The sequence below is a fragment of the Colobus angolensis genome, unplaced genomic scaffold (assembly GCF_000951035.1).
Source record: "Colobus angolensis palliatus isolate OR3802 unplaced genomic scaffold, Cang.pa_1.0 Scaffold421, whole genome shotgun sequence".
Lineage (NCBI taxonomy): Eukaryota > Metazoa > Chordata > Mammalia > Primates > Cercopithecidae > Colobus > Colobus angolensis.
The window spans coordinates 2,094,967-2,111,201 of NW_012117611.1; the positions used below are offsets into that span (position 1 = coordinate 2,094,967).

The 16,235-nt window shown below is 36.1% G+C and overlaps 1 protein-coding gene across 5 annotated transcripts in view; it reads left to right on the plus strand.

The window, feature by feature from the left end:
• Positions 1–16,235, plus strand: part of PDE1A (phosphodiesterase 1A, calmodulin-dependent) — a 386,517-nt gene that overhangs the window by 311,221 nt on the left and 59,061 nt on the right. For all 5 annotated transcript variants that reach the window (XM_011956691.1, XM_011956690.1, XM_011956693.1 and 2 more), the window contains 3 exons: positions 7,570–7,695; positions 11,599–11,700; positions 11,817–11,937. In XM_011956691.1, coding sequence (XP_011812081.1) covers positions 7,570–7,695; positions 11,599–11,700; positions 11,817–11,937 — 349 coding nt within the window. The remainder of the gene's footprint in view (positions 1–7,569; positions 7,696–11,598; positions 11,701–11,816; positions 11,938–16,235) is intronic.

The window sequence follows — 16,235 nt, forward strand, 5'->3', positions numbered from 1 at the left end:
TAATGATCTGGCAACCTAGGAGATAGAGGAAGGAGAAGCCTAGGTTCCATTATACAGATCTGAGAATGCTTGAAATATTTTAGACTTAGAGTTAGAACACCAAATTCATCAATGCAACTTGAAGTATACCAATTTATTTGATAATCAAATTATATTAAAATACAGACAGGTGAGAAATAAAAGCCTTTCCTTGATGTATTCATCATTTTAAAAAATAAAGTGTTCCTTTTAAATGAGTGATGAAGCATACATTTTAAGTGTTCTTTAAAAATGATTTTTCCATCTTAATTTTAAAGCAAAAGGATCTATAACATTAAAATTTAATCACAACATTATAAGAGAGTAAAAAACTAGAATCATAAATAGATCAAATGATTTTCTTCATCCCCTTCCTGCTACCCAAAGTAATTTTAGTTTAAAGGAAGAGGGATGGTATCAACACTCTTGAATGGGTACAAAGGGGTTTGTTCATTCACTGATTGAATAAGATGTTAGGTAATTTTATTCTCTTTGACATAGCTAGAGTATTTTGCAGGTGTCTGGATTACAAATCAGAAGGAAAAGGCATAAGCACATTTAAACTATAATAATGATAATTAAAAGAAAACTAAGCACCAAAACTAAGTGGGGTTTATCCCAGGTATGCAGGTCTGGCTCAACAGTCGTAATTCAATTAATATAATCTATCACATCAACAGGGTACAGGAAAAAAAAATCATGTGATCTTATCAATAAATGCAGAAAAGGCATTTTACAAAACACTCCAACCCACATTTATGATATAAACTCTAACTAGGAATAGAGAGGACCTTCCTTAACTTGATAAGGAATATCTATACTAGAGTAGAATTCTGGTTAAGAGGGACTGGGGTGGAGATAAAAGTTAGGAAGTTGTTGGCCAAAGGATACATAATTTCAGTTAGATGGGAGAAATAAATTCAAGAGATCTATTGTACAATGTGTCAACTAGAGTTAATAACAATATGTTGTATTCTAAAAGATTGCCAAGAGTAGATTTTAAATGTTCTCACCTCAAAAAATGGTAAGTTGTGAAGTAGTACATATGTTAATTAGCCTGAGTTAGCCATTCCACTATGTGTGTGTGTGTATAGATAGATAGATAGATAGATAGATATACATGTTTCAAGACATCATCTCGTACATGATAATTATATATATAATTTTAATTGTCAATTAAAAAGTAAATAATTAATTAGAAGAAAGGAGTTTATTAAAAACCTACAACTAGCATCATACTTAATGGTGAAAATTTGAAGCTTTCCCAGTAAGATTGTGAACTAGACAAGATGTCCTCTCTCACAACTAATTTTTGTATCATACTGGAAGTCCTAGCTAATGCAATACAACTAGAAAAGGAATTAAAAGGCATGCATCTTGGGAAGAGAGAAATAAAATTATTTTTGTTTGCAGATAATATGATTGTCCATGTAGAAAATCTGAAAGAATTGACCAAAAAACTCCTGAAACTAATAAGTGATTATAGCAGGGTTGCAAAATACAAGGTTAATACACAAAACTCAATGGCTTTCCTATATGCCAGCAATAAACAAATGTAATTTGAAATTGAAAACACAAATACCATTTGCATTAGCACCACCCAAAATTAAATATTTAGGTATAAATGGAACAAAACATATACAAGACCTTTATAAGAAAAACTGTAAAACTTTGATGAAATAAATAATACAGGGACAGATATTTCATGTTCATGGATAGACTCAAAATTGTCAGGATGTCAGTTCTTCCCAACTTCATCTATAGATTTAATGCAATCCCAATGAAAATACCAGCAAGTTATTTTGTGATTCTGACAAAGTGATTCTAAAGTTTGTATGAAGAGGCAAAAGACTCATAATAGCTAGCACAGTTTTAAAGGAGAAGCACAAAGTTGGAGGACTGACACTACCTAACTTTAAGACTTGCTACAAAACCACAGTAATCAAGACAGTGTAGCATTGGTAAAAGGACAAATAGATCAGTGAAAACAGAATAGAAAGCCCAGTAATGAACCTACAAAAAATATAGTCAACTGATCTTTGACAAAGGAATAAAATTAATATAATCTTTTCAATAAATGGTGCTAAAACGAATGGACATCTACATGCAAAAGCAAAAAGAAAAGAAGAATCTAGACACAGACTGCTATGGTTTGAATGTGTTCCCCAGAATTCGTATGTTGCAAACATAACCCCCAGTGTGACCGGGTTGGGAGGTGGGGCCTAACGGAAGGTATTGAGGTCATGAGTGTTCTGTCCTCGTAAATAAATTAATGCCATTATAAAATGGGACTTGCCAGAGAGGGTTTGCTCTCTTGCACTCTCTGCCTTTCTACTATGTGATGCCTTACACTATTTGGTGATACAGCAAGAAAGCCCTCCTAAGACAAAGGCATGTTGATCTTCGACTTTCCAGTTAAGAATTGTGAGAAATAAATTTCTTTTTTTTTAAATAAATTACCCAGCCTCAGGTGTTCTGTCACATCAGCATAAAACACACTAAGACACAGGCCTGATACCCTTTACAAAATAAACTCAAAATGGATCACAGACCTAAATTTAAAACAAAAATCTATAAAATTCCTAGAAGATTACATAGGAGAAAAATCTAGATGACCTTAGATTTGGTGACGACTTTTAAAATATAATATCAAAGGCACAATATATGAAAGAATAAATTGATAGTTGGATTTCATTAAAATTAAAAATTTATGCTCTACCAAACACACTATCAAGAGACTAAAAAGACAAGCCACAAACTGGAAGAAAATATTTGCAAAGAACATCTGATAACACACTGTTACGCAAAATACACAAAGAATGCTTAAAACTCAACAATAAGGAAAAGTAACAACCTAATTTTAAAATGAGCCAAAAACTTTACCAGACACTTTAGCTAGGAAGATATACAAATGGCAAATAGACATATGAAAATATATTCCATATCATTCATCAGAGAAATCCAAATTGAAACAGTGAGATGCCAAATAGATCAACAGGCAATACACGTCTATTAGAATGGCCAAAATTCAGAACACTAACACCACCAAAAGCTGGTGAGAATGGAGCAGCAGGAACTCTCATTCATTGCTGGTAGGCATGAAAACTGGTATAGCCACTTCTGAAGACAGTTTACCAATTTATTACAAAATTGAAACTACTCTTACCATATGATCCATGAATTGCACTCCTTGGTATTTGCTGAAAAAAATTGCAAATACATTCACACAAAAACTTATGGCACAGATAATTATAGCAGCTTTATTCATAATTGCCAAAACTTGGAAGCAAGCAAGATGTCCTTCAGTAGGTGACTGGATAAATAAACTGTGGTATATGCAGATAAGAAAACTTTAGTGCTGCAAGGAAATTAGCTATCAATCGGTGAAAAGGCATGAAGGAAACATTAATGCATATTACTAAGTGAAAGGAACCAATCTGAGAAGGCAATTGTATTAGTTTGTTCTCACACTGCTATAAAAAGCTAGCAGAGAATGGATAACTTGTAAAGAAAAGAGGTTCAATTGACTCACAGTCCCACATGCCACGCAGAAGACATGGCTGGGGAGGCTGGGAGGCCTCAGTAAACTTACAATCATGGCAGAAGGGTGAACGGGAAGCAAGCATGTTTTCACGTGGTGGCAGGAGAGGGAGTGAAAGGGGAAGTGCACATTTTTCAGCAACCAGATCTCATGAGCACTCACTCACTATCATGAGAACACCAAGGGGGATACCTACCCCATGATCCAATCACCTCCTACCAGATCCCTCTACCGATACTGAGGATTACAATTCAATATGAGATTTGGGCAGGGGACACAGATCTAAACCATATCAAATAATATGCTTAGCTCTGTGTCCCCCACCCAAATCTCATGTTGAGTTGTAATCAACCTTTGGCTCATAATATGGTTTGGCTCTGTGTCTCTCATCCAAATCTCATGTTGAATTGTAATCCCATAATTCCCCTGTGTTGTGGGAGAGACCCAGTGAGAGATAATCGAATCATGGGGGCGGTTTCCCCCATACTGATCTCATGTTAGTTAATAAGTCTCACAAGATCTAATGGTTTGATAAGGAGAAACCTGTTTCACTTAGTTCTCATTCTATCTCTTGATGCCACCGTGTGAGACTTGCCTTTCACCTTCCACTGTGATTGGGAGGCCTCTCCCCAGCCATGTGGAACTGTAAGTCCAATAAACCTCTTTCTTTTGTAAATTGCCCAGTCTCAGGTATGTCTTTATCAACAGTGTGAAAATGGAGTAATACATTATTCCACTTCTGGCCCCTCCTGAATCGCATGTCCTTCTTATATTTCAAACAACCAATCATGCCTTCCCAACAGTCCCCCAAAATCTTAGCTCACTCCAGCATTAACTCAAAAGTCCAACTCCAAAGTCTCATGTGAGACAAGGCAAGTCCCTTTTGCCTATGAGCCTGTAAAATCAAAAACAAGTTAGTTACTTCCAAGATACAATGGGGTTACAGGCATTGGGTAATGCTCCTATTCCAAAAGGGAGAAATTGGCCCAAACAAAGGGAAATCGGCCCAAACCCCAGCAGGGCAGTTATTTAATCTTAAAGCCCCCAAATAATCTTTTTGACTCCATGTCTCATATCCGGGGTATGCTGATGCAAGGGTGTGCTCTTACAGCCTTGAGCACTTCACCCCTGTAGCTCTGCAGGGTACAGCTCCCATGGCTGCTTTCACTGACTGGTGTCAAGTGCCTGTGCCTTTTCCAGGTGCACAGTGCAAGCTTTCGGTGGATTTACCATTCTGAGGTCTGAAAGACAGTGACTGATATGGTTTGGCTCTGTGTCCCCACCAAATCTCATCTTAGATTGTCATCTCCACGTGTTGAGGGAGGGACCTGTTGGGAGGTAACTGGCTCATGGGGACAGCTTCTCCCATGCTGTTCTCATGATAGTGAGAGAGTTCTCATGAGATCTGATGGTTTAAACGTGGCTGTTTTCCCCCTGCACTCTCCTGCTGCCCTTTAAGATGTGTCTTGCTTCCCCTTTGCCTTCCATCACGATTGTAGGTTTCCTGAGGCCCTCGGAACCATGCAGAACTGTGAGTCAATTAAACCTCTTTCCTTTATAAATTATCCAGTCTCAGGTACTATCTTTATAGCATTGTGAAAATGGACTAATACAGTAACCCTCTTCTCACAGCTCCACTAGGCAGTGCCCCAGTGGGGACTTTCTATGGGGGCTCCAACCCCACATTTCCCCTCCACACTGCCCTACTAGAGGTTCTCCATGAGGCTTCTGCCCCTGCAGCAGACTTCTTCCTGGACATTCAGGCATTTCCATACATCCTCTGAAGCCTAGGCAAAGGCTCCCAAGCCTCAATTACTGTTGTCTGCAAACCTACAGGCCCAATACCATGTAGAAGCCACCAAGGCTTGGGGCTTTCACCCTCTGAAGCAATGGCCTGAGCTGTACCTTGTCCTCTTTCAGCCACGACTGGAGCTGGAGCAGCTGGGATGCAGGGCACAATGTCCAGGATGCAGGCACAGAGCAGTGGGGGCCCTAGGCCTGGCCCATGAATCCATTTTTCCCTCCTAGGCCTTCAGGCTTGTGATGGGAGGGGCTGCCATGAAGGTCTCTGAAATGCCCTGGAGGCATTTTTCCCATTGTCTGGGCTATTAACATTATGTTTCTCTTTATATATACAAAGTTTTGCAGCCTTGAATTCCTCCCCAGAAAATGGGTTTTTCTTTTCTACCACATGGTGAGGCTGCAAATATTTTAAACTTTTATGCTCTGCTTCTCTTTTAAATATAAGTTCCAGTTTCAGGTCATTTCTTTCTTCATGCAAATGAGCATAGACTTTTAGAAACAGCCAAGCCACATCTTGAACCTTTGCTGCTTGGACATTGCGTTCACCAGATACCCTAAATCATCTCTCTCAAGTTCAAAATTCCACAGATTTCTACAGCAGGGGCACAATGCCATCAGTCTTTTTGCTAAACATAGCAGGAGTGACTTTTACTCTAGTTCCAAATAAGTTCCTCATCTCTATCTAAGACGTCCTTATCTCTGTCTAAGACCTCCTCAACCTAGACTTCACTGTCTATATCACTATCAGTATTTTGGTCACAACCATTCAACAAGTCTCTGTGAATTTCCAAACTTTCCCATATCTTCCTGTTTTTCTGAGCCCTCCAAACTGTTCCTACCTCTGCTCATTACCCAGTTCCAAAGTTGCTTCCACATTTTTAGGTATCTTTATAGCAATACCCCATGCTCAGTACCAATTTTCTGTATTAGTCCATTCTCACACTGCTATAAAGAACTACCTGAGACTCAGTAACATATAAAGAAAAGAGGTTCCACAGTTCCACAGGCCATCCAGGAGCCATGGCTGGGAGTCCTCAGGAAACTTACAATCACCCAATCATGGAAGAGTAAAGAGGAAGTAAGCACATCTTCACATGGTGGCAGGAGAGAGTGCAAAGAAGAAAGTGCTACACACTTTTAAACAACCACATCTCATGAGAACTCACTCACTATCACAAGAACAGAATGGGGGAAGTCTGCCCCCAAGATCCAATCACCTCCCTCCCCTAACACTGGAGATTACAATTCAACATAAGATTTGGGTAGGGACACAGAGCCAAACCATATCAGCAACATACTATATGATTCCATCTACATAACATTTTGAAGAAGGCAAAGCTATGGAGGCAGTGAAAAAAATCAGTGGAGGCCGGGCGCGGTGGCTCAAGCCTGTAATAATCCCAGCACTTTGGGAGGCCGAGACGGGCGGATCACGAGGTCAGGAGATCGAGACCATCCTGGCTAACACTGTGAAACCCCGTCTCTACTAAAAAATACAAAAAAACTAGCCGGGCGAGGTGGTGGGCACCTGTAGTCCCAGCTACTTGGGAGGCTGAGGCAGGAGAATGGCGTAAACCCGGGAGGCGGAGCTTGCAGTGAGCTGAGATCCGGCCACTGCACTTCAGCCCGGGCGACAGAGCAAGACTCCGTCTCAAAAAAAAAAAAAAAAAAAAATCAGTGGTTGCCAGGGTTAGGGGAGAGAAAGGGACAAAGAGGTGGAGCTCAGAGGGATTTTTGGGCAGAGAAACTACTCTGTATGGTACTATAATAGTAGATATATGTCATTATTCACTTATCTAAACTCATAGAATGTATACCACCATGAGTGAACCCTAATCTAAACTGTGGACATTGGATGATAATGATGTGTGTGTATAGGTTCATCAATTGTAACCAAAATGCCACTCTTGTTGGGGATGTTGACAATGGGGGAGGTTATGCATGTGTGGAAGAAGAAAGTATATGGGAAATTTTGTACCATCTTCAATTTTTCTGTGAGCCTTAAACTTCTCTAATAAATAAAGTTTATATAAAATTTTAAAATATCATACAGTAAAAAATAAAAGAAACTTAAGTCCTTCCATAATTCTCACTGTTCAATTATAGGATGTTTACTGGTCAGATAACCTGATACTTGAGTAAGTCTTATTAGACATTCATGATGTGTAAAGAAATCCTCTGTTGGGCATTTTGTTTTTAATTCTTAGGTCAGATGTTGCCATTTTGTATAATGATCGCTCTGTCCTTGAGAATCACCATGTGAGTGCAGCTTATCGACTTATGCAAGAAGAAGAAATGAATATCTTGGTAAATTTATCCAAAGATGACTGGAGGTGAGTTTCAGAGAAAACCTAGGGGAAATTGACTGGAGGTGAGTTTCAGAGAAAACCTAGGGGAAATTTAATTTCAGGAAAGGGATAAATTATGTGATTTAAAGTCAAGAAAAAAGATGAAACTTGATGCATTCCCCATATTACAAACTTAATTACTGTTGACTGGATGACTCTGAGAAGGATTAGTACTTAGGGACTTTGTTCAGAGCCAGACTCTGTTAAAGGGAGCTGGAGTATTTCCAGGTCCACTCAACATCTGTATGTCTGAATAAGACCACACACAACACAACAAATACTTTTACATACATAATTATACACTCTCTGGAATGGAGCTGTGCTCAATGTTTATCAGTATGGGGTATCTTTATAGTGGTGTTACATAAATTCAACATTTTGGCATTATATTCATTCTTTCATATATTATTTTTTAAAAGATGTGGAGTTAAGGGTTTTTTAAAAACAAAAAGTTAAACATGTGGGAAAAAATTCCAATACACTAAAATGACCCAAGTGCAGAGGAAATCTTACACATTTCTCCAAAGCATCTGTTTGCTTGAAAAAAATTACGTGGTATGTTGATACTTATTGCTATGTAGGGAAATATGAGATGTACCCCTATCCCTCTGTATAACCTTTCTTCTCTTTTTCTTGATCCTTTGGTCATTATTATCTCCTTCAATTGACAATAGGGTTGCTGGACTTCACAAATAAAAGTAAAGGACAATCAATTAAATACGAACTTCATTAATCATAGAATCTTCTTAGCCTATGTCCCTAATATTCTATGGGACTCACTTATAATAAGAAAAGAAAAAGACCTATATTTATCTTTAACAAAAATCATATTAAAAGTCATTTAATTGACTAGAAAAGGTTTCCACTTGAATGTAAATATCAAAGCCTTTTGCTTTCATTTTTGGTTTTTAAATCAAGGTAAAAAGAAATATCAAAAAGGAAAGTGACATAAAAATATTTAAAAACGTAAAAGATAAAAATCAGAGTTTTAAATCAGCCTAAATCTCCTATGAGTACTTTTTCAAATTTTCAAAATTTCCTGGTTCTTCAAGGCCATTTCTAGAAATATGGGCTCATTTTTGCAGCTCTAGAAAATGCTGCCAGATAGAGGGAAGGTGGAACTTTCTCTTGGAGACACAGTTCAGTCCTTTCATTTTACAGTAGACCCTTGAACAACACAGGGGTTGGGGTACCCCCATTCAGCTAAAAACCCATGTATACCTTTTGACATTTCAAAAACTTAACTACTAATAGCTCACTCTGGATAGGAAGCCTTACCAATAATATAGAAGTTGATAAATACATAATTTGTATGTTATGTGTATTAACTACAATATTATTAAAATAAAATAACTAGAGAGAAGAAAATGTTATTAGGAAAATCATAAAGAGGAGAAAATATATTTGCTACTTATTAAGTGGAAGTGGGTCATCAAAAAGGCCTTCATCCTCTGTCTTTATGCTGAGTCGGCTAAAGAGGAGAATGGAAGAGAAGGGACTGATTTTGCTTCTCAGGTGTGACGGAGGGGGAAAAAATATGTACATAAGTGGTCCCACACAGTTCAAACTTATGCTGTTCAAGGGTTAACTGTATTCTGTAGGAAATAGTAGCCCAAGAGGATTTACAGTCTAGAAATGCCAGGATCTAACTGTAAAAGAATTTTAAAGAGACCACTGTTGGGCTATGTAGCGATTAGATGGTCAAAGGTAGGAACAAGCAGACAAGTTCTGAGATATTTCCTAAAGCCTAAGAGATTATTTACATCTAGGGTATTAGTTTATTTTCTTAATCAGTGATTACCATTCCCATAGATAATTTTTATAATATTAATTTTTGTTGTTATTCGAAGAAATAAATCTTTTTTCCTCAAAGTTGACTTGTTGCTATTTCAGTGCAATTTTATTTCCTATTATATTTTGTTATTTACCATTCTAACTATTTTATTCTAATAATTTACTGCTGTAATTCTCTAAGTTTCTGTTTGGTAACTTCAGAGTCATTTTAATTGAATGTTTTTAAAGAATTGTTTTGATAAATAGTGTACATATTATATACATTTTAGAATTTAATAGATTCAATACTTTCTAAAAATCTATAAAATACATATTTGATACTATACCTTTAATAATATTTTACTAAGAATCAAAATATGAATATCTTCTTAAAGACTCATGTTTTCTGTTTACATATCTGTTTATTTCTTAAAGTACTTTTAGTAAAAATAAATGCATTAATCTAAAAGTTTTAACAAGAAAATTTTATAAATTAAGTAACGTTTTCTTATTTTGCCTAATTTAGTGACATATAATTAGTTGATTATTGATAACATCTGGCATTTATTGATCATTTATATGCAAAGCACAATACATTTATTAGATTCTATTTATTTCCTTAAACGCTAGTCTCATTTTCCTTAGTTAACATAAATGTTTTTATTCAGTTGCTTTTCAAATATGGGTCTTGTCATATTTTCAGAGAAAAAAATGTAATTGAGAATAATTTTATTAATAGCTTCCTTTCCCTTACTACTTGAATAAAAGTAAGCAAGCTATCCAATATCATAAACAGTAAGCAGAGTATTGATTCTCATGGCTTCCATCTAAAAATTCAGTAGAAATGTTGAGTGCTCATGATTTTCAGCAAGAACCATCAATATGTAGTTTTTTAAAAAACAAATCATCGAATAGATTATATCATCTTTAAGTAAAATATCTTTGTGCAAGATCATAATTCAAGTTTCCTTCACATTTTTGGTTCAGCTTATCCTACTGGCCACACCACACAATGAAAATGAAATATATTTTCCAGTACAAGTCATTTTTTCAACTTATCTGTATAGAGCAAGCAAGGAATTGTGGAACATGCAAGCCTTTGCTGGGTGCCTTATTTTCTACTAAGTGTGAGGCTGTGTGACATGGTTATTATTTACAGTGTCTTGGTTACAATAGTCAGTAATACCAGTGGCTCTGTCTATGTTATGTAGGGTCAGATCCCAAAAGCTTAGACAATCACTACTCACTTTAGCATCTTGGTTTCTCTGGGGTTCTTATGATGGGAGCTTGGCACAGTGGAGTGGTCCATGTGTCTGCTTTGGAAGTGGGAACTTTTGGGTTGAATCTTATCTGAGCCATGTACTAGCTGTGTGACTGGGTGACTCAGTCTCCTCTGCTGGGAAATATTAATGCTCCCTCAGGGATTGTTAGGAGGATTAACTGTCTTTATGTACATACAAAGCAACTAGTTGCTGAAGTATTCTAATATCCATATGTATTATATGAAGACATTTAATCCTTACAGTTCAGTGCCTTGCTGAATAAATATTGAATGAATAGCACTGGATTTATTAATAGCAGTAGTTTTGTTTAAAAATGCAAAATGAAGAAGGATCAGAGAGGGTCTTGAAAACTCATGCCCTTTTTATCCCTATCTCTTTTCTGAGACATCAAACCTTTTAGTTTGGTTGACCATGTGGATTTAGAATAGTCTCAGGCCCAACTGGACTACTTTTTTTCCCCCAAAGCATTGAAATACTATATAATACTGTATTTGGAATAGTTTTTCTTTAAAATGGCTAAAGTTCCTTTCAGATTAAAAATAATAATATTTAGGAATTATGACTGCAGAAGAGTTGTGGGAGTGAGAAGGGAAAGCACTTGCTCTTCAGGGAGGTGTGAACATCATTGCCATTCACGCTGCTGGCAACTTCTTAGATCCATGACAGTTGAAAGGTAAAATAATGTCAAACTTGTGTGTGGACTTGCACATTTAAAAGGTAGCATCTTTTGTGTTCATATCCATTAAGAACAATAAAATATGGTGAGTGATTATTTATAGAAATGTTCCAATAAAGGACTGAATGAACCTTTCTCCTTTTGGTGACTCTACAGGGACCTTCGGAACCTAGTGATTGAAATGGTTTTATCTACAGACATGTCAGGTCACTTCCAGCAAATTAAAAATATAAGAAGCAATTTGCAGCAGCCTGAAGGGTAGGTTTTGTTTGTTTGTTTGTTTGTCAGGTTAAAATTCCAGGGGCTTGGCCTCAGGAAAGACTGTAATTGGTTCCTTTCTTTTGAATAATGTAAGCATGTCCTTGGTTTGACAGGATTGACAGAGCCAAAACCATGTCCCTGATTCTCCATGCAGCAGACATCAGCCACCCAGCCAAATCCTGGAAGCTGCACTATCGGTGGACCATGGCCCTAATGGAGGAGTTTTTCCTGCAGGTGCCTCTTTCACACTCTGTGCAAATGTTTTTGGAAATAGTGACTGTGCATATTAGTGTACACCTTTTCTGTATGGAATCCAGGGCTTGTGACTTACTATTATCAATTGGCCACCACACATTCTTGGGGGTTTCAACAAAATTTATTAATCTTTCAGAAAAAATGTATTAAGTCTATGTAGTATGATACATGTTTTAAAGAGATTCAAATTTTGGATCTCAGATGCTACTCTCAGGAAAGAAAAACAAAAACAGCTAAGAATTGTTATCTGCTGTTAAGACGTAAGTGTCACAGCAGAGACAGCAAATAGCTTTCATAATAAAAAGAGTAGATGAGGATGTATAACAGTTCTGCATAAATCTTGTTGGCCAGGATTTTAATGGAGGCCGAGAAATATTGCTTTAGCTGGGTGAACACATGCCTAACTGAAATAGGCAACAATAACAGCAACAAAAATCTAATGTTACGTCAGAAACAAGCCTGGATAAGGATTGTGACTGGGGTTCTCTGCCATAAGTACACATCTTTTCTTTATACACATGCCTGTTTTGCAACCCCCACAATCCAAGCTGGAGTACTACAATACAAATGTGATGCTAACCACTCAGAGTTAGCATCAAATTGCACAAATTAAGGGCTCAGTCTTCCACAAGATTGGCTCCACTTCAGATGCCAGCTGTAAATGGGGCTGTGGGACACCAGCACTTCTGACTGGCCAGTTACAAGCTCAGTGGTTCCCACAACCCTCTCTAGGTTCAATAACTTGCTAGAATGACTCACAAAACTTTGAAAGTACTATCCTTACAATTACAATTTTATTATAAAGAATACAATCCAGGAAAAGCCAAATGAAAAGACCCATAAGAAAAGATCTGGGAGGGTCTTGGATGCAGGGCTTCCTTGCTATCTCCAATGGAGTTAGCCAGTGCCACCATCCTGCCTTGTCCATGTTTTCACCAACCAGGAGGTGCTACTGAGCTTTCCTGTCCAGAGTATTTATCAGAGTTTTATCACATATGCATGGTTGATTAAACCACTGGACATGTGATTGAACTCAATCTCCAGCCTCGCTTCCTTCCCAGATTCCCTGACTAGCTTAAAGTTCCAACTTTCTAATCATGTGGTTGGTTTCTGGTGAACAGGCCCTATCCTGAAACTATCTAGGGGATAGGCCAAGAGTTGCCTTATTAGCATAGACTCTCCCATCACTCAGGAAATTCCACAGGTTTTTGAAGCTCTGTGCCAGGAACTGGAAATGAATATCAGATACATTTTTTTAAAATTTTATCACAGTCCCATTTAGAGAAGTTCTTTCATTTCTGTATTTTCAGATTATTTCATTTCTCAGTATTGTTCTTTGTTTTGAATGTTTGTTCATTGATTTTATACCTGTTCTGAAGATATAAACACCAAATAGATTACGACGTTTGGATGACTCAGGTTTCTGTCTCCCATTGTTGATGGATATAATGTGTGGTTTCATTTTTACATTGCAATTCATATTCCTAGAGAAAGTTACTGAGTAGCATCTTCTAAATTCAAATATTTTGATCCTAAAAATAATATTGGAAAAATGTTTTAATAATTTACTTTGTGCTAAAAAAAATACACTAAGTGTAAAAACCTACCAAATTCTAAAGGTCAACTGCTTATTATGGTAAATTAAAAATTATAATAATATACTCAACCAATCAACCAGAAAATGATAATTGTATAGAGACCTTAGAGATCTTTCTGAATAGCCCTGTGATATTAGAGATGCAAAAACGGAAACATAAAGAGATACAAAGGTTTTTTAGGTTACGAAAAAAATTTTAAATATCTTAAGTTGAATGATTTTGAAAACATAATATTTGAAAACTGTTGGATGCAACTGAAGCAGTGCTTAGGGGAAATTTTACAGCTTTACATATTTATATTAGAAAAAAACAAACATGTAATAAAGTAACTTATATCTGTTTCACCTTAAGAAGCTAGAAGTTAAGAAAACTGAATCAAAATAAGTTGATGCAAGGATATAATAAATACAAAAGTCAAAAACAGTGAAACAGAACAAACAATAACAAAAGTTAACAAAGATAACAGTTGGTTCTCCGAAAGAGTAATGAAATTACTTGCAGGATCAAAAAGAGAAAAACTATAAATGAAAGAGAGAATATCATTATAGGGCCTATATTCATCAAAAGGATGAGGAATATTATGCACAATTTATGCCAATAAAATTGAAAACTTAGATGAAATTGTCAAAATTTTTAACAGATATAAATTACCAAAACAGACACAAGAAAAAATCATGTAGTCTGAATATTCATATATCTGTTTTCAAAAGTTGAATTTGTACTTTAACTCTTCTTATGAAGAAAACTCCAGGCTTAGATGACTTTAATTCTATTTCTGATTTCAATTCTCAATATTCAATTCAATTCAGAGATGGAGAATTCTCTCAAACATTTCAGGAAGAAATAATGCCAGTTTTACACAAATTCTTTTATGACATAGAGGAAGAGGAAAATTTGACAGCATAATTCTCGACAATACCTGACAAAGACTTTTCAAGTAAAGAAAATTACACATCCACATCTGTCATAAAACTAAAGGGGAAATTTTTTTTAATTTTTAAAGTTTTTAGCAAATCGAATCCAGCAATTTAGGAAGAAAGTGCATATCATATCATAATGAGTCAGTTTAATATTTAAAAATTAAGGTAATTCACCATATTAAAGGACATAAAGGAAAAAATATATTATCAACCCTATAGATGTGCAAAATGCATTTGACAATATTCAACAGACATTAATTATAAAAACTGTTAGTAAACTTGAAACAGAAGACTTTTCTCAACCTCATCAAAGTTTTATAGCTAATGTGATATTTCATGATGAAATATTGAACATTTTTATTCTAAGGTCATTATAGGTAGTCTTACCTCTTCCATTCAACATTGCATTTGAAGTTCTAGCCAATGCAGGAAGGTAATGAAAAACAAAGCATAGTTTGAATAAAAATAAATAAAACTTTAAAAAAATATTCTAATACATTCTAATAAAATAAAAATATTTTATCTGTTAGTACATTTTAAAATACATAACTGTAATTATTTATGAACTACAACTTAGGGAATTAATCAGTAAGAGAAAAAGAGGAAATTCAATAAATCGATCTTTTTTTATTCTTCTATCACTTCTGATATTAGCTAGCATTTCATCTTCAATCATTACATAAAATATATACTGCTTTTGCTGAACTATACTTCGGTATAAGGGATATTTTTAATTATGATTTTATTCTACAGCTTACTATTAAATAATACTTTTTTTGTCTTTTTTATTTTTTTGTTATACTTTAAGTTCTAGGGTACATGTGCACAACATGTAGGTTTGTTACATATGTATATAAGTGCCATGTTGCTGTGCTGTACCCGTTAACTCATTATTTACGTAAGGTATATCTCCTAATGCTGTCCCTCCTCCCTCGCCCCACCCCACGACAGGCTCCAGTGTGTGATGTTCCCCTTCCTGTGTCCAAGTGTTCTCATTGTTCAATTCTCACCTATGAGTGAGAACATGCAGTGTTTGGTTTTCTGTCCTTGCGATAGTTTGCTGAGAATGATGGTTTCCTGCTTCATCCATGTCCCACAAGGACATGAACTCATCCTTTTTTATGGCTGCATAGTATTCCATGGTGTATATGTTCCACATTTTCTTAATCCACTCTATCATTGATGGACATTTCTAAGTCTTTGCTGTTGTGAATAGTACCGCAATAAAAATATGTGTGCATGTGTCTTTATGGCAGCATGATTTATAATCCTTTGGGTATATGCCCAGTAATGGGATCACTGGGTCAAATGGTATTTCTAGATCCTTGAGGAATCGCCACACTGTCTTCCACAATGGTTGAACTAGTTTACAGCCCATTAGCAGCGTAAAAGTATTCCTATTTCTCCACATCCTCTCCGGCACCTGTTGTTTCCTGACTTTTTAATGATCGCCGTTCTAACTGGTGTGAGATGGTATCTCATTATGGTTCTGACTTGCATTTCTCTGATGGCCAGTGATGATGAGCATTTCATAATGTGTCTGTTGGCTGCATAAATGTCTTCTTTTGAGAAGTGTCTGTTCATATTCTTTGCCCACTTTTTGGTGAGGTTGCTTGATTTTTTCTTGTAAATTTGTTTAAGTTATTTGTAGATTCTGGATTTTAGCCCTTTGCCAGATCAGTAGATTGTAAAAATTTTCTCCCATTCTGTAGGTTGCCTGTTCACTCTGATGGTAGTTTCTTTTGCTGTGCAGAAGCTC